Here is a 19880-nt window from a genome sequence, read left to right on the forward strand (position 1 = left end):
TTTCCACAGTTCAATGGCTTGACTTTCTTTAAAAACTTTGGCAGCTAAATTGTGCAGCCTGAATATCACTTTGGTAGCATTTTATTGCTGGCAGTGGAACATTTAAATGTATTTTTGAATATCTTAATGGTAGGTACTTGAAAGGAGTATAACAATTTAAGGCATTAATATACTTTTCTGTAATATGTAAATATGGCTTGTGCTCTACATATACGATATAAATATATATGTGATCTAAATAAAAATTTCGTTCTATTTTTTTAATCTTTCCTCAAAAGTAATTCCTATTAAGACTGTTGTATTCTGGTGACAGTAAACCAATTTTAGCCTTAAATGTCAAACTTATTCCTGCCAGTTTAAAAGAAGACATTAAGATAAAGTAGTGAAACTTCTGCAATTCAAGGTGTCCGGTGAGGTTTCGAGGAGCAATAAGAACACACGTAGGTAAGTTAATACCTGGTGTGGCCAAGCACCCGGCCAGCCCGTTATCCCACACCTCACTGTGGTCAGTAGCAAATACTCAGGGAGGGGGCATACAAGCAAGGACAAAGTGGCGTGTGCTACCAGCTTGCATAAATAAACAGTTGAAAGACTTCCAAAGCGGCATCCACTCCACCGTATGTTAAGTCTCCGATGAGCCACATCCTGTGAATTTGTCTAATTCTACTTCACTTCATTGATTTTTGGCCCATAACACTGAATTACAGAATTGAGCTGAATGCTTCATGAGAGAGGTAGCTTGGGGATGTTTTTCTTTTTAATCTGTTGAATGATCATTTTGTTTGGTACTCCTAGTTTTTATGTGGTGAGGAAGCTGAATCATCATTCCTTATTAATCCATCCTAGTATTTAAAACAGTAAGATAACTGTTTCTATAGGAAAGTTAAGACCAGACACAATCACCGAAAGGTCATTTTTCCCTTTTAGCTGGAAGGCTAAAAAGAGTTGACCAGAAATACCGTACAAGATTCATCCTCATCTCAAATCTAGTGAGCACAACATTCTGCTTTTACTTAATGCCCATAGTAAACTGACTTCCCCGTAATGAAGTAGTGAGTTACGAAGCAAACAAAACACAAATCAGCATCCACTGTGTCCATGTGAAAACTGCAACATATTGGGAGGGAGGTGCAGCTTTTGCCAGCTACATTCAGGAGAAGTAAATACACAGCTCTCCTTTCCACTTGGCTGAAATTCTAGATTTCTGCTTTGAGAAACAATCAGAATCTCAAGTGGCACTTCAAAGTAAGGAGCCAAAAAAATTAACTATCAACTGAGGCTCTTAGAAGGGTAAATAAAACAGAAAGCAATGAGAAAGCCACGTGGCAATGAATGGGCAAACTTGCTGAATCATTTAACTGTTAGTTGTAATTTTTCTATTGACAACTTCTGTAAAGATGTGTTCATCCATATACTGGAACACATTCATATGAAAGCAAACAGCTAACAAAACTATTGGTGAATGAACAATGCAAAACTGCGTAAAACTGTATTTATTTGGTTTCGTAAGAAACAAAGGATGACTGTCTACCTCAAGACCTTTATTTGAAATCTTATTTTTACCCTGAATAATTTCCAACTATCATTCGGCCAAGCTTAGTAGGCTCCTTTTCAACTCTAAATAGATTTCACTGTATTGCCTCTTACCTCGTAATGCAGCACCACAGAGATTTATAAATACACACACACACCCTCACACTCCTTTGTACTGCCTAGTTCCAGGCTGTACTGATGCAGACTGTACTATAGCTATTCAGTAAGATATTACCCTATATCCTTTCCAAACCTCCAGTTGCAAATATTTAGCTTACTTAGGTGGGTTGTTCTGTTTGTTTTTAAGCAGTATCACCTTTGAAGCTAGCTATGCATCACAATAATAGACGAATAATCACACAAACAGCAACATTGCAAAAGCAGTAAAATAAGGAAGATCTTAGGAAAGACACTGAATAAACAAGTATCAAAAAGCAGTATAGAGCTTTGTGATAGAATTCATTCCATCATTCTGAGCCCCATTCATCACCATCCCCCAAAACCGTCCCTGAGGCAATAAAAGGCTGGAAATGAATATTTTGGCTGGCGAGCTACTTCAGGAAAATGTGGAACTTGTGATGGAAAATATTTTTCTCCTTACTTATCATATTTTCAAGGGAATAATTCCTTACCCCAAAGTAACATATATTAAAGCAAGTGCAAAGGGAGTAGAAGCAAAGGGAATAATGGATGAGAAAATCACTGGGGAAATCAGAGGCAGAGGGGCTATTAGAAAGAAAGGGGGGGCCTCTTTGGTAACCTACTATGCACATAAATTTAGTACCTACACTGCTACTAAATTTTTGAGTACAGGGAAAGGAAGGGCAGGCTGGTTTGTTTTCTAAACAGGTAAAACAAATACGTGGTATTTTTCATATATTTTATATATATATATATATATACACACACATACACACACACATATATATGCTTCATAGAATATATTGCTGTATTGTTTTTGCTGCAATATAAAGATAAACTTCAGCTATGCTGGTGCAAAGCTCATTTCCATGAATCAAGGACAACTAAGTAATACCAAGCTAAAGTCATGAGGTCAAAATATACCAAGCCTGCACTCTGACTGAAATGAAAAGTTATCTTCGAACCTTTAGCTTGCCTGAGAACAGAAGCCATTTGTTTTAAGAACACAAGTAGACTTTAATTGATCATCACAATTCTTTAAAACCAGATTAAACCAAATGCCACAGAGGAGAAAAATCCATCAAGTCCAGTGGCATCCTCACAACACCTGTGACAAACTGCACAGAGCAAGGCATGATATCACTGCTGTAAGAGCAGCTGTTGGGCACAGAGAAAGAATAAAATTATATTTGCTTAAAGAAATAAACAGTGTTGCCTCAAACCACAGAAGACAGCATGTGCTTCTACAATGCTTTTTTTTTTTTAATTAAATACAAAATGTTAATTTTCCCTGAATTGTGCAGAAGAGAATTACACTCAGTGTACTGACAAACATCAGTACACTCTGCCAATAAACTGACATCGCAAGATTAAGTTGAACAAAATAGCTCTTATATAAGAAAAAATCTTCCCTACTTTGAAACAGCACGTATGCTGTATACAAGCAAAAGCAACATTTTGTCAAATGAATAGTTTCAGTTCATATCTGTTTTCATAACATTAAAAAAAAGCATAATCATACATATTTCTCTATTTAAAAATGCACTGTCTGCATATCCACCACACAGCATTTCAACACCAGCTTGAAAGAGGACTAACCAAATATATGCTGTTCAAAGTGCCTCCAAGCCTACTTCAATACCTCCACTACAGAGCAGCTGAGACAGAGTGAGGATTTCTTCCCGAGTTCTGAAGTCACCCAGGAAGCGTTACCAGCCCTTATCCCAGCGTAGGGATCAGCCCTGCCAGACCCCTCAATGGAAAGACATCCAAAATGTGACTTCAGACTGAGTCAGAGTGGTCAGTACACAAAGGATATCAGTCACAAAAAAATGTGCAAGTAGTAACCATCTAATAAAAACATATTTCCCCCACGGTTGCTATCTCTGTCTAGCCAGTACAGGTTTTAGGATCAGGTGTAACGTTCAATTAACTTACCTGCATCAAATAAACAATTCATTAAAAAGAAGAAAATTTGAAGCCAGTATCTTAGGTGCCTTTTCTAAAATCTTTGCTGATTCTCTCATGCTTGAGAATGACAAAACTTAGTTGTTTCACATGCTTCATGTTTCATCAAGCTCCAAGTATTCTCTGAGCAGATCACTAAATGTTCACTGTTTCTACATAGAACTATGTATCTGGTTTCACAGCACACAAAAACATCCAACAGAAACTAACAGACAGAATAGTTCCACAATCTGTCAATTGATTTAACAATGGATTTCCTACATATCATCCCTAAAGGCCTTCTGCAAAAATACGCTCTAAAAGGCCAAACACGTGACAGCACTTTAAAGAGCTTCACCACGTAAAGTACCACTGCTTGCTCACTATGTATATATTTAATCATGTTCTTGTTCCTGAAATAAAGATAGCTTTTAAAAATTATTAGTATTTATATCTGCTAGCAAGGTTGAATCAATTCAATAATTAGGCAGCCAGACTACTGTGGTTCATGCATCAATGATATTGATGCAAGCACATTCTCCTATCTCTTCACATATATTTCAATTTGCCTCTAATGGACATAGGAACTTAATTTAAGTTACAGCGACTTATACAGGAGAGATATAGGCAAAATTTAAGTTTAAAGAACTGTTATCAGTGATGAAAAGTCCAGAAGAGAAAACAACTACATTTCAGACTCCAGACCAAGTTTACAAGACTGACAGGTAGAAAATTTTATTTTACACTAGGTAAATGGAAATCTGGAAGAGAACCATCAAGACAAACAGATTACATTTATGCTCTCAATTTTAAGAAACAAGCACCCATTTTAATTTCAAATGTGTATCAGTATAGCACTGAAAATGAAGTAGAAGCCTAATTGGCTGCTCTTAGTATGCTGTATTTCATCTCTAGACTCTATAGTGCAGGGATTCCATAAATGCTATGAAAACTGAATGATCTGGTAGCTTAATGGTAAGCTCAAGAGCACTAGCATTTAACTGTTTCACATAGAAATGCATTAAGTTGAAATTCCTCTTCTCTCCAGCCTTCAACTTGTGTTCAACAGCATAGTAGAAAAACTACTTTTAATGTTTTTTTGTTTTTAATATAGTTCAGAGGTACATGGAAAACAATGTACTACTACTAGTACATCTACTTTCAAAAACATGCTAAAAACATGGATTATACCATGTTGTTCCAAAATAACCAATAAATGATGTGACAAACCATTCAAAAATCAGACCTTTAGCCACAAACTTTTCCATACATCATGGCTAACAAAATCGGTGAAGATACATAGAAGATAAAAACATAATTCTTATGACAAGAATAAGCCTCTCCGAAGATACCTTCATATGAGAAACACCCGTGTCATTAAAGAGATTTTGCTATATTCACCAGAATATAGAAAGAACCAAAATGACCCATTAAAACAGAAATCTGAATCTAAAAAGTTTCATGCAGCTTGGATTAAAATACTTTCTACAACAGACAAAAATGAGCACAGACTTCCATCAGAAGTTACGTTATGCAGCCTCAACCAATGAACTTCATTACAAGTTTTATTTTAGCTCATTCTTTTATCAGCCTTTTCCTTTAGATTGCAAATCAAATAAACAGACAACTGAACATTCAGTTTCTGAAATCAAAACCAGACTCCTCTACAACATAAGTAGCACAACTAGAGGTAGTTTTTCTATCTTTATGCCACCCACTTACATTCAGAAATTTTATCGCACATCATTACAAGACTGCCAAGGGTGAATTGGGCAACGAGCTCTAGTGAAATGCAGACAAGTCTCTCTTGAACAGTATTCATTTGCCAAAGGCTGTCAGTATACTACACTGCTTTACAGACAACAGGAAGAGGATTCACCCTCAGGAAGTTTTTGAAAGTTTCCATATCTAGTATCCAGGTGACAGCTTAGCCAACTCTCAATCCAAGAAAGTAATTCAAACAGCTTTGTATCCAACTTACAAGACTCTCTCTTTTTAATTTGAATCCAGCGTTTGAACTCTTGGCCTTCCAGGCCCGTTGAAGCAATGCAGGGGACCAGAGCTGCAGCACCTCATGTAGTGCTCTCTGATCTACAGAATCACAGAATTTCACAGAATCACAGAATTTCCTAGGTTGGAAGAGACCTCAAGGTCATCGAGTCCAACCTCCAACCTAACGCTAACAGCCCTCCACTAAACCATATCCCTAAGCTCTACATCTAAACGTCTTTTGAAGACTTCCAGGGATGGTGACTCCACCACTTCCCTGGGCATCTAAGAGGGAATTAAACAGAAACCTCTCCCAGTCACAATTTGCTCACCTGAAAGTCAGATAGGCAAACAGAACTGTTGTGCAACTTCTTCAATAACAAAGAGATTAAATGTTTGCAACCAGGACCTCCGAAACATGGGATACGCTCAGGTAAAAAAAATAAATGTATGTATGTTTGTACACAGGTGTTTACACTCATTAAACCAACATTCTTAAACAAAAATGGTATTTTTTTTTCCATTTATTTTCTTGTTAGAAAAACTGAATAGGTTTCATCTCTTGAGCTCTCAGAAAATTATAATGAAGGATTGTCAGTAACTTACCTGCTCAAAGAAAGGAGAAGAAAGATCCCAGCCATATGGATGGGCTTAACATAGAGTAAGATAACAAAGCTCTGGTGCAAATTCACCATGTACAGTTACAGCATTCAGCACCAATTGTTCAAAAGCACAACTTTTGTCATTACAATTATCTTCACTGAATCATAAGGTAAATAACCGAGTGCTAAAAAAATCTATAAATACTTCATATCACAAACAAAAAAGAAGAAAAAAGTGATACGTATTGGTTAAAACTGGAAAATAAACGTGCATGATATACATACCCAGTTTTAGGGCAGAAGGGGTCACTTCAATCTCACCCCCAATCGGTTGAAAGGCTGCCAACTGAGCCGCTACCTCTGCCTCAAAAGGGTCTGGGCTACTTCTGTCTGCCAGACTGCCGTTGGTGCCATCAGTCTTACGGTGAGGTTCTTCCTCATCATAAACAGCAATCAGCTATCAAAACAAAAGAAAACACCATTTGTATATTTAAAGTATTCCCCAAATTTTCTCTTATATTTTTAATGCAAAAATTATCAGTTATGGGAGTATAAAACTAACAATCTTATTTGAGAACAGCTAACCATAAGCATACCGATTCGGGAAAGCACATTGTGTTTAAATAGATCGATTCCAATATGACTTGAGTACATGCTTCAGCACTGCCCTGTGTTGGCGTGTTTTTCTCAGAATTAGCATGCTACAATTAGGGAGCATCTTATGTCGTTCCAAACTATTTACAGTTGAACATACTTAAACACTCAAACCAGAGTTTAAGTCTTGTGGGTGCGTGGGAGCGTGTTCTGTTTTTCAAAATTGTAACCCTACTGACTGACACAGTGGGCAGAGGTAGCACAACCATGGAAGCTGTATGGAGTACGCAGCTAAAGATTTTATTTGTAATTACATAATGATTATGTTCCAAGGACAAGTTCTATCCAGCCCAGTGACAGAGGGTGAAGCTCTGTTAATCCCCAATCCCACGCCTCTGTAAGAGTGCAAGGTACACACACACACATACCTGTAGGCACCCACCATAAATCTATCAATAGCCTCTTCCCGTTCCCTCCTGCAAGCTTATACCAGATACTTTGCTTCTGAAAGCTGGCCTCACTGACCAGTTCTTCCACAACGTCAGGCCAGCAGGAAAGCCACAATTAAATATGGACAAGCTGCAAAGTCTACTATCCAAACTCACATTAATGATGGTGTGAAAATGATGAAAAACACCAGAATCATTTTTCCCCAGCTAGGCTGGCCTACAAGGACTTTTGTCTTTATCCCTACTAATACAACGTCATCAGATAATGTATATTAGATATAGATAGATTCAGCAACAAGTGACTCAGACAAGCGTGCTTGCTGTTGCCGTTATAGTTCCAGGAGCTGGCTAAAAGACAAAAGGATGACTTCCCAATGAACCTACACAAATTACAAGACTGGCTGCTCCCAGTCAACGAGACACTTGACAGCCCAGAGCCCCCTCCAGGAGGGCAGGAGATGACTGCAGCAGCACTTTTCCTGCCCAATGCCTTATGTGGCACAACTTTCCTGACATACGACAAGTGCTTTGCCTAGTAAGCACATAAAAGTTATCTTTACCTTCAGATATCCATTTGTTTTGATTTTTCTGAACTCCTTAGGACTAAAAAAGTTTTATTTAGCTAGTACACCTGGTTATGCAATGTCAAGACACATATAGAAACAAAGTCTAAAGGATTGATTTAACCATGCTGCCTCTCTCTCTCTGTTATTTTAAGGGCCACATACACACTCTCTCTATAAAAATATTAGTAGATCAAATCTCCTTTGACACTTCCAAGACATGTGTCAAAAATTATATCCTGTGATAAGCAGCATACCGAAACAAAGAGACAAACATTTAAAGGACCTCATTTGCCTAAGGGAAGAAATGAGTGTATGAGAGGGAAAGGAAACGAAAAAATGCAAACAAAAATCCTGAAGGAAGGATGCTTCTAAGAAAGAAACTGACATTTTCAGGTCTTTCTCTCATTTATAATTTGGTTGCTAGAAATGTGTCAGCTCATATTTACCAATGCATATTTCAGAGGCGCACAGAACCCCTTAAATTATTAGGTAGAAAACTGGTTCTCCTTTTTCATATGGAAGCTGTTTCCTTTCCACAGCCAAACAAATAGCTCTTAGAGCACACAATTTAGTTTTTATTTGTCCAAAGCTTATGGGAAACATTAATTTCAGTACCAAAGACTACACTCCTTGTACTTTTTTACTGCATTACAAGGAAACCACCCAGGTATTCACACCACATTCACCACTACACCATCTCTACGTCTCACAACTACATATAGCCAAAATAGCACATTTGGACCCAGACGCCAAGTGACCATGGCAAAAAAACCCATGGTACCTCTTGTTTGTTATTAAAATGACTATCCATGTTACTGCTGTTATGGAAGCCCATCAGCGCTTCTTACTACTGCCATTCCTCAAGTGACTGTAGTGCACAGACAGGCACTATTTTGACAGATTAAAAAAAAAAAAAAGAAAACATTTCTTAATGGTATGGAACACACCATTAATTAATTATTGCAACTAGACTTAAACAGAGTGAGGAAAGGAGATACTGTACGTACTGAATGTAGTGGTAACAAAGATCTGACATCTTTCCTCACCAAGGAAATAAAACTGCCATTTGTTTTCTAAAATGTTTATTCAGGAGAGAACTACTCAAGACCACAGCTGCAGGAGAACCTTACCAGTAGCAATCCTAACAGTATGAATATACCACTAATCAATCAAACCATTACAAATATCAGCCTTAGTCTTTCAAATGAAATAAATACAATTAAAGTTATGTAAATCAGCTATTCAAAAATAATTGTTGTAATTGACTTCTTGTTTCCAGTATGGAAAATTTGTTAATTGGAATAGACTGTAAACCCCTCCCAAAGCAAAGAACTTTGGGAGGCATTAAGAAGTCTCCCACAAATCTGTCATAACGTTATTTGCAATATAAGTTCAATATTTACAAATATTGAGAGTTCAGTAGGCCAGCTGATTTTTCTTGACACAAATTGAGATAGTACTCTAGACATTTGTGAACTGCAGAAGTTATGCACATCCTCTGTTGTGGTTTTATATGCTTGCTGTACTTCAGCATCTGTTATCTTTTTAAATAGTTTATTTAAAGAACATACCAATTTTTACAGTCGAAGATATCTATATATTTCTGTACAGTTCAAGTAGTTTTATTGCATATTGCTATAACATCTATTAAAAAGAGTTAGACTTCTACAACCTGCCAGCTACATAGATAATAAATTATTGAAATTAACACTTCTGTCATTTTTGGTTATTGAACTCCTTCCTACTTATATTGACATTGCCACAACATAAGGTAGCAATAGCAAATGGCGCTATTTTCTTAGCATTTTCATTAAACCTAAGCATGGCAAACTTATCACAATGCAATTTAGTAAAGCCAAATTCTAATTTTGAATTGTGTCCTATGGCACTGCTCTTTCAATATTTTATTGATATTCCAATTAGGAAACTTGAAGAAAAGTATAAGAAAATTATGTAAAAAAACAAATGACTTTATTCCCAAACACACAGAGCAACACTCACATTCAGTTAAGATCAACTCTCCTATTAAAAAAAAAAAGTGGGTAAATACGCAAGGAGGAAAATTATGTTCCTGAGCGAAGGGGTCCGAATACAAAGCAGCAGCCTGTTTGACACAGGGGTACCGCTGCCCACTGGGAGGCAGAGAACTGATGCAACATTGCATTTAAAGCTCTCTGGGAGATGAAATGTTGGCACTGGTCACACGCCGCGCACACGGGCAGCCATGCAGAAAACTGCGCACAACTTGACAAACCTTGCCTTACAGCGCTTACCTGGTAGGCCTGAAACAACTGGCTTTCCCTTGCCCTATGCACCATGTTAAATAAAAGGTTTTGTAATTATTCCGCTTTTCAAACTACACTTTTGACAGCTAGATTACTGTTAATAAGGTTAAAAAGTGTGTATTTTACCAGCTTTTCTGTGCTGAATTACAAAACAGACAATGCTATTTCCATTCCTATCCCAAACACCACATGCGTACGCGAAGTTCTAGGAAAAAAGGGATAAAATAAAAACTTGCTTGCAATTAAATTAATCAGCTTTCAATTACTGTCAGGATAAAATCGCTAAGACAAGTTCCCAGTCATAAGCTAGCACCAGTATGTGACTGATGAGATACAACTTTCAATAGCTAGAATAATGCATTCAAAAGCACTAGGAAGAGTTAAATGCTCAACACGTACAGAATTTTTGATGTAAGTTGGATGGAAACTTTTCCTCAGTTTCTCTATACTCATAGATTCTATTTCTTCTCTCACTATGTACAAGGAAAGCCAGTAAAATTGCCCATTTGTTCAAGGCATGTTTGTTAACCACCCTGATACTGCTACTTCATGACCTCAATTCTCATTTAAGAGAAAAAAAACTGTATTTTTTAATATTTTTTTAAAACTGTATCTATACTTCTGACAGCCAGTACTCCTATGGGAGTGATAATTAGATACTTATAAAATGATGTTGAAAAAAATCTATTTTTTTTTTGTCAATTAATAAAGACTTCTCACACAGAGCACTCATCTCCACAAAAGAACCGTTCAGAGGGGGGTGAATTAACAGCTCAGCAACCATTTCACTAAGCTTCATGACATAAAGAGAAATGATGGCTCAAGCTACAGCAGAAAATTAAGTTCACCACAGTACCATGTTACCTTACGCTCTGACCCCTGAATTTGGGATCTCCAGGATTTAATTACGTATATATCCCTGCACATATACAACAAAGAGAAAGACACAAGGTGTTTCTATATGTACCATGTTGATGCCAGCAAACACAAATTCAAAATAAAAATAAAAAGATCAGAGGTGTTTGCACCTGCAAGCCACCAGACACACACAGATGGAGGCAGGCTGCAGCTGACAGCAGCTGAAAACAGCCTCCATATGGCCAACGCAGAAAGGAGAAGGGATTCTTCCCTCCTCTCACCCTCCCTTTATTTATTTTTAATTCTTCCTTCATTTCTTTCAACAAGGTTGCGTGTTTGGCCAGGTCAGTCAACTTCCTGCCCCCAAAGACATTCAAGCACCAGCAGCAACATGATGAAGGCAAAGTTACCTCTTCCCAGAGGCCATCTTAAGTTCAAGATCCTACCTCTTTGTAGAGGCCGTGCTGGCTCACCTTGCCTCCTTCACCACCCGCTGCCTCCTGCCACCCCTTCGCACAAATAGGGACACTTTCTGGGCCCACGGGGAGTCAGCTCAGGGAATCAAACCATGAAGAAAAGCAGCTCTGCCAGCCACGCAAAGCAAGCTCCTGTCAACACGTGGCTGTCTCCTCGGCCCATCGCAGGCCACAAGGCCGCGGTAGCTGCACCTGGCTGTCTCGCTCAACAGCGATGGATGCTGTGGAGAGCACACCCGTGTAATGTGTATGTGTGCATCGTGACACTGGAGCACTACAGCAGGACCGATGTTTCTGTGGTTCTTTAAAGGAGCTGTTCTCCCTCACAGATAGACTTCTACCTTCCGAGTAACCCTTCAAGGTGACAAGAACACTTTAGCTAAAGACAAGATCCATGTGAACAAAAAACTTCAGAAAGGCACTGTGGAGACAGTTTCCACAGAGTTCCACAAATTCATTAACGTAAAATTAGATTTTATATATTACTTATGAAAGACTTCTGTTCAAATGGTTAAAAGATTAAAGTCTAGTAATGGTACAACAGACAGAACTAAGGTAATCAGAGTACCTCAAAAATGGATAAAAGTGTTATTTAATTTTTTCAATTTAAAAACTTTCCTGGAGCTCTACAGCCTTTCTTCAGTGTTCTTTCAAGGTATTCTTCTGGCATATGCTGATAAGTATTTGAAATGGTATTCTTGCAAAATAGAATGTCTTGGAATTCCTTTAACTTAAAATAAAGGCTGTCAAAGAAAAATACCCATGTACACACCATATGGCAGCCTTCCTTCACACCTACGTATGAAAACAAATTATAGATACGTTACAGGAAAGCTATGGTGATTATCCCATCTTGTTTACCTACATGCCAGAACTATATACACCAAAGTCTCTTTCCAGAGACCACCTGACACTTTTCCTACTCCTTCTGTCCAGATTTCTTTCAGTATCATCTATACGTCGCCAGAACAGAATCCTACTGCACACGGTGCAAACACCGGGAGGCTCTGCTCTACACAGTTTGCAAGAGTTTCTTTAACAGCCTGTTGTAATTTCTTGTTTACTATCATTGCTATTCATGGTTATTTTGGGAAGGTCCTCAACTAGTCTGGAAAGGTTCGAAAAACTGTATTAAGTTATCATGCCTGAGAAAACCCATCCGTGCATGCTTTTCAGGAAGTCTAGCTGGTGGTTTTTCTGTGCATGTGTGTGATCAAATTGAAAGATATCTTCGTCTTCTGGAATTCCAATGTAGCTGAACAGGCAGTGTTTTTTTGTGTGCTTTTTCCTTTTTTTTTTTTTTTTTTTTTTTGAAAGGTCACAGCAGAACATCTACCTGATTGATGAGACCTTACCCACTTTCTTCTTCCTGTCCAACCTACCCCTCCGTGGGCCACGTGGCTGCACTCCAAACAATGCCGCTGATTGGGTACTTAACATTGATATTTGTGGCAAAGTTTGATGAGCCCTTCAAGCATGACTGAGATGTAATTTTTTAAGCCACTTAGTAGCTACTTGAGAGCTGTTACGGAGATCCATAGTAACAATACAGACATTCCTTGAGGGTTGACTCTGGGTAGCTTCCCTGGCAGATATAAATGCTAGTGCTAAAATGTCAAGGATTTATAATTATGATGGCGGATGCATAAAACACATAAAACAAGCCTTATTAGGGTTGATTGAAGTAAATACACCAAAGGACGTTTCTCCTTTCTTCTGTAAAAGATTCATGTTCAGTGCTATTTGTAGCCTGTCATACTCATTATGTTTTCATGTGAAATAGCTTCTGAGTTTTGCTAGATAACAAATGCCCTTTGTTTTCATTCCTCCTCTATCCAAGCAAAAAGCAAATGGAATGAGGACTTGAAAATTCACAACTGATTAGTTCCTCCCTGGTTACCTTGAAGCTGGCTACCTTCACCTGTACAGACTTTACAGAGGACTAGCTAATTTTGGAGAGTCCATTTAAAATAGCGCTATAAAATGTAGTAACTACTATTAAAGACTGTATTTCTGTATTTGTAAATAAGCACTTGAACTGTGATATTTTTTCTAAATTCCACTCTAGTGAGTGGGACAAACAGAGCAATTTAGGTTGGAAAGGACCTCTGGAAATCACCTGGTCCATTTTTCCAGTGGAAGTAGGGCCATGCTATGATTTAGCTCAAACTTAAAAGTTGGCTCAGTTTGCTCAGGGTCTTGCCCAACTCTCTTCCGCACATCTCCAAGTACAGAGCTCTCAATTTTTTGGACAATTTGTTGTGGTGCTTGAACACTCATGAGACAGAAATGTTTCTCATACCTAATCAGTCTCCTTCATGGCAACTTCACACCCATTACCTTGTCTTCTTACTGTGGACTTTCAAAAAAGGTGAGGTGGAGTCTTCCCTACAGACAGTGAACCAGCTGTAGACAGCAAGAAAATGCTCCCAATTTGTTCATTCGCCCTCTCCCCACATGCCATACGTTCCAGTCCCAGACTGCACTGGTGGCCTGATGCTGAGCTCGCTCCAGCAAGCCGGTGTTTCCCTTGCCCAAAGGAGAACAAAACAGACACAACCACCTCGCTGTTGTCTCAAGTACTGAATAGAGTAGAACTGCTTTCCTCAACTTGACGGCTACACACCTCTGCTAGCCTACTAAATATGTATGTAGCCTTCGTAGCTGCAAAAACATGCTGCTGACTCCTGCTCAGCTTATTTTTCACCTGGGCTACTAGGTGCAGGCCCTTCTGCAAACCTGCTTTCTGTCTACAGATATGACACTTGCCATTAAACCCGAGTCACTTCCATGAAATCAATTAGTTTAAAAATTAAGAATTTCTGCTTCAGCCACAGTTACTTAATGACAGCATACAAATTAGCAATTTGTTTTTAAACGGCTTTGATCTTTTTAGAGGACACTACGGGATGGGCAAATGGAACTTTGGGAGTAAAAAAAAAAAAAAAGCACAAAATACTTGAATTGTGAAACAAATCAGAAAGTGTAAAACCATCTGTACAGCACAACACACACGATGACTTTCGTTAGTATAGACAGGCTTGATAAATCTTGGGATGTTGCCACACGTCATACAGTTCTCACACTGTGTTTCTGTCTGTGCAGAAAAACATTTCAGTATTTACAACTGCCAAGAGTCCTATTCTTACTGATGCCTAGTTTAGTTAGACTGCATTATTTGCCCTGCCTCTGACAGTTTACGTGTCAGGCTCCAGAAAGGCAAAAGTAAGCTTACAAAACTGGTTGTCACCTTGATGAGGAAAGGTCTGCCTGTAATGATAAACTAATGCTATCAGTCTCTACTGGTTTGTTGTTATTAATCCTGTCAAACAGTAGTCCCAGGGGGTTTCTAGTGCACTGTAATAACACATACACGCTCTTCTGAAAAAAAATAAAATTTTGCCATTCGTGCAGTGACCTCATTTTTCTAAGAGTCATGACCCCACATGCTTGAGCAGCAGCAGTGTATTGCAGCTGACCTTGACCTAGAGCAACTACGTCCCTACAATGAGCTCATAAACGTCATGGCACTTTTATGTCTAACATCTAAGAGGAAAAGGGAAAACAAACAGAAGAAGGAAGAAAAGAGTAGTTTAATGTAAGCGCAACAGGAACATCATGGAAATCCTTGGAATTTATGTAACAACTGTCTAGTTCACATGCTTTGCGTTACCATACTCATTAAAAAATACTGCGAGGTCAACCACTTTCACTCAAAATAACTGTTTTTCTATTTTATTTATTAATTATTACAGACAAACCAGTTTAAGTCTACCACAAGCGAAGAATAAGCCTTCTATAAAGTTATGCTCTCTCAGAAGATCAATAAAACACAAAATTGTGAAACATTCCGAAACTTTAAAAGAAGTGTGGTGGTTCCAAACACTGCAGTTCCAAAAATATATGTTCTCAAATGAACCATCCGAACAGAAGGACTAGAAAAAATATTTTGACTTGACATCTTAATGCACCATTACTGTGAAAACAATGAAACTAAAAGTAAAATTTCCAGAGACAGTCACAGCTCTGGCAATAACAAAAAACCCTTCAGTGACAATTACTCATTTCAGCAATCAGTTCATAACAGACATCCTACTGCTGCCTTGCTCATTATACTCCTTAAAAGAATGATCTACATATTATACATTTCAGTCATTTTTTACCCAAGCATTAGCTGCCCACAGCATAATTTCATAGTTAAGTTTCTTAATTTCTTCATAAACAAATTAAATGCTGACATCATGTTCAAGATTCACAGCAAAATTTAACATACTATTTCAAGGTTTTCCAACTCAAAATTCAGAGCACAGCTGTCAAGAAAAACGTATTTACAAAGTCATTAACATCTATGTATATATACCTATATGTTATACATCCCTCGGACCTAACCATGCTTGCAAACAGACGTAATTTCAGATATATATATATATATATATATATATATATATATATATATATATATATATATATCATATATATATACACACACACCCCTTTCTACTATCTACACATTGGTACTTGCTATTCAAATACTAACACAGGCTATTTAAACAAAATACATAAGAAAAGATAACCACCATTCAAAAAATTACAGCACTAGGAATGTTCTTGTCCTTCCACAGCAATACAGGATCCAAAATATAAAACCAAAACATACTTTCCGTACATGACATTATAATTGTTCACCAAATGGATTTCGACATGTTCCTCACTTCCAAGGCTGAATTTTAATGCCCTGTTAAGCATACTGTTAAACATGTATTTGATGAAGAGTTTTGTGAATTTAACTATAAATAGCCTGAGTAAAGTCTGACCTCCCAACAATGAATAAAATTATCTAAGCTTTTCTTGCTGAGACCATCTCCTGTAAGACAAGCCGTTAAATAAAAGGAAACTCTGTCATACTGAATACAGTGTACAATACTGAGCATGGTTTCATACCTACACTAGTTAAACAAACTCTTTATTAGATAATTAAAAAACAAAACAAATTTTACCAGAGAGTTGAATTCAATTAACATTACTAGGTGAAATAACCTAAATACTGTTTTCTTGGGATCTGAAGTTTTCAGTTTTAACATCTTCATGCTTAGGGCATAGTTGAGTATTGATTTCAGCAGTTTGAATATTCTGCAAAACAGTGATATGTCTTGGGAATAAATGACTTCAGACTATTCAGACCATTACTCAGAAATTTCAAATGTGATTTTTCACAGAAGCTTGTTCATTCATTTTCCACTCTTCATTACAAATGATAAAGGGACCTATTCATAAAGCAAAGCATTTTTTATGAAAAAAATCTCAAATTGAATGATATACCAGGCTCCACTTTCAAAAATAAGCTAAGCTACTCAATAAACAGTGCAATGAGAGAGGAGTAAAATCCTTTCAGCTAACAGAAAATTCTCCCAAAGCGTTTCAGGTGTCAGGAATTTTTGAGTATCTTGAATATCATGAAAAACCATTAGAACTGGAGCCACAAGACTAGCCAAGTATTTTAGCCTTCCCCAGAAAAATAAATGTGGCTATTCCTCTACCCATTTGCATGAAGGTTCTCACCAGGCCCCTCAAAAGGGAATTTGTGTTTTCCAAGCTTTGTTATTAGTTCTCTTATGGATTCATCACAGAATTACATTTGCCTTTCTCACTGCCACATTGCCTAGTTACCTGCCGTTACTCTAATGGTCTGAAACACGTGAACCCTGAGGTTGGCAAAAAAAAAAAAGCTAACAGAACTGTTGATTCTATTCTTTCTCAACATTTATGGAGGATTTTTGAACACATTTATTCCCTTCCAGTAAAAAACAATGATACGCTATTAAGAGAGGGACATCCGTGGCCCACTGAATCAGCTCCTCTGCAGGTACGGTTTCCATTTCTTCTGCAGCTCCAGCACTCTGCAAGCAAGCCGTACCTCTGTAACAGCACACTTCTCTTCAAGGCTTCCAGGGCTTTCCAAAACCCGAGGGGGAAGAAAGTCCACAAAGTTCCAGACAAGATAACACACATTCATGCTGCCTTGAATCCTTATCCTCCAGTCAAATTATTTTCTTTCTAAGAGACCAAGAGTGTTTTTTCACACTTAACTGAAATCAAGTCTCCTGGGTTCCTACCCAGTGTAAGTCAAATAGATTTCTATTAGTAATTCAGCAGGCACACACACTGCAGAACTTGACACTGCCATTTAGGAAGGTCTCCAAAATAACTTCACTCTTAATTTAAAGATCTGGATGCCCAAGATGCTACAAAGCAAACAAACCACACAGACTGCAGTGATGAAGGGGAGCCACAGCTGGCAAACCCCAGGGTGCCCACTCTCCATTCTGACACAAATTGGAACAAGAAAGGTTTAAGAGGGGAAAAAAAAAAAAAAAAAAAAAAAAAAAGCCACTCCCTTGTCCCTTCTCTCACTGTTTTATCTTCTGTCTACAAGCTGAACAGGGGACCCATGGTGTGGGGCTGCAGGCAGGCACCTGAAGGGGACGATGAGGAGCTGACCACAACAGAAATCCGCCTGCTCCCCAGAGACAGAGGCAATCTGCCAAGTATCTTCTGCACAGGACATTACAACAGAGGTAATTTATCACCTGGGGTGAATAGAAAATGACTATTTTTTTCCAATCGCAATGGCATTTGAAGTTAGAATTAGTGTTAAGTTATGTTAGCCTAGCACAAGTCAAACGCAAAGACATTACAGCACATCATGATGGGCCAAGTCTGTGGTAAAAATCTATTTTTTCTCTCTCATTTCTTACATGCATTGTTTACCTGGCAAAATTACACACTTTTTAATCAAAACAATGTTTGGAGAGCTGTGCTTTCCAGTCCTTGGCCTCTTGACCTTGAGCACAGGGAAGGGGCAAGGAGGGCAGCCCCATCCTCTTCCCTGGCCTCCAAGCCAACGTCACCACAGCCATGAGGGAAGCTCCTGCCAGCCTCTGAGCTTCTGCTCACCTGCCCTGCTTTCAGGCTGGCAAGAAGCTCCACAACTTCTGCTGACCCAGCAGGGCTTTTCATCTTTGGACACGCCACCCTGCTCTCCCGGGATTATAATCATTTATACTAATTGTTTCTGGTCTACTCTTCAACTGCAATGTACAGCATGGAGAGAGGTAGGCTACTGTGCGATTGGTAAGGTAATGCAGGGTTCCACAGCCCCTCCCTAACCCCCACAGGATTGCTCACAAGTAGCACATTCCTTGTTGTTGTTGTTGTTGTTTTATGGAAGCTCAAGCTATCAAAGAGGAGAAAGCCTAGAGCAAACTACATGGAGCTTGAGCTTCCTGAGGAGACAAAATGGCGTGCTCCTGGCGGCCATCACTGCCTCTTCTAGGCACAGAGCACTCTCTTCATCTCAGTTTATCTAAGCTATTCAGTTCAACAGTAAGTTTGTTCAAAATGAAAAATCAGACGAGAACTGAAGGGCAAGGAAGCCTGCTAGTCTTATTTCTTACAACCCATGAAGAAAATTAAATGCAAGAGCTAAGCACCAGTACCTCCAGCACCTGAAAGACTCCTGCTGGTCTCATCTACTCTATCAGTGATATAGTCCATCACGCATAACCTACAAACTGCCTCTGTTCAATACAGCTTTAAATGCTCAACTCTTGCTAAAACTCTTTCCAATACATATACAGAATGTTTCCCATTTTTTCTCAACTAAAATTCATTTTATTTCTCTGCAGCTTTAATTGAACTCCAATTTCTAAAACTAGCTTGACACAAGCCATGAAGAAATTAATATTCTACTAAATAAGAACTGTCACTCAGCATTTCCTAAGCTAAATGTAAAAATTAAGACTGAATAAATGTATGCTAAGTATCACTGCATAAATATGCATATAATGCATTTTTCTCTTCATAAAAAGTGTTAAATTTAATGTAAAGATATTTAATTGCACATCAACATTTTAGTCGTGATCAATCACTGAAAATCAATGTGTTTTTTTTAATAAATGTAGAAATATATTTAATTCAAATCCAATTACTTTAAATATATTTTTGTTTACTTCACAATCACTTAGACTTGAGTTGGTTCACTCTCCAGTTAAGAAAAAGGATCTCAGGACTCAATTGGTGTACCAAATTTCTTATCCAAAGGTGCGTCACTGAGGGTTTACTCACACAATCCTCTTTACAGAAGGGTAGTGTGGTGTGGTTTTTTTTTGATGCAATTAAAATATTCCAATCCTATTAGAATGCAAATTTAGGGGGTAGAAGGAGCACACATAATGCCATTAACATTCAAAAATTTCTTGGTCCCCATTATCAGATACTAATTCTCACATTAACTGATGTTGGGGGGGGGGAATGAACAAATCCATTAGCAGCTGCATTAAAAGTGAACAAAAGAGGAAACAACTGCTGATGTGATTAAACACCTGTCCCTTTTTGAAAGCTTCTGTATCCAAGAGCACCAAATGCGCCGTTCCAAATGTCA

General features: G+C 38.1%; 1 protein-coding gene across 3 annotated transcripts in view; it reads right to left on the reverse strand.

Moving 5' to 3' along the window:
* The window catches only part of PARD3B (par-3 family cell polarity regulator beta), a 397551-nt gene that overhangs the window by 274050 nt on the left and 103621 nt on the right, over window positions 1-19880 (reverse strand). For all 3 annotated transcript variants that reach the window (XM_084522836.1, XM_084522835.1, XM_084522837.1), the window contains exon 3: window positions 6498-6669. In XM_084522836.1, coding sequence (XP_084378962.1) covers window positions 6498-6669 — 172 coding nt within the window. The remainder of the gene's footprint in view (window positions 1-6497; window positions 6670-19880) is intronic.

Source organism: Aythya ferina (genome assembly GCF_964211825.1).
Source record: "Aythya ferina genome assembly, chromosome: 6".
Classification (NCBI taxonomy): Eukaryota; Metazoa; Chordata; class Aves; order Anseriformes; family Anatidae; genus Aythya; species Aythya ferina.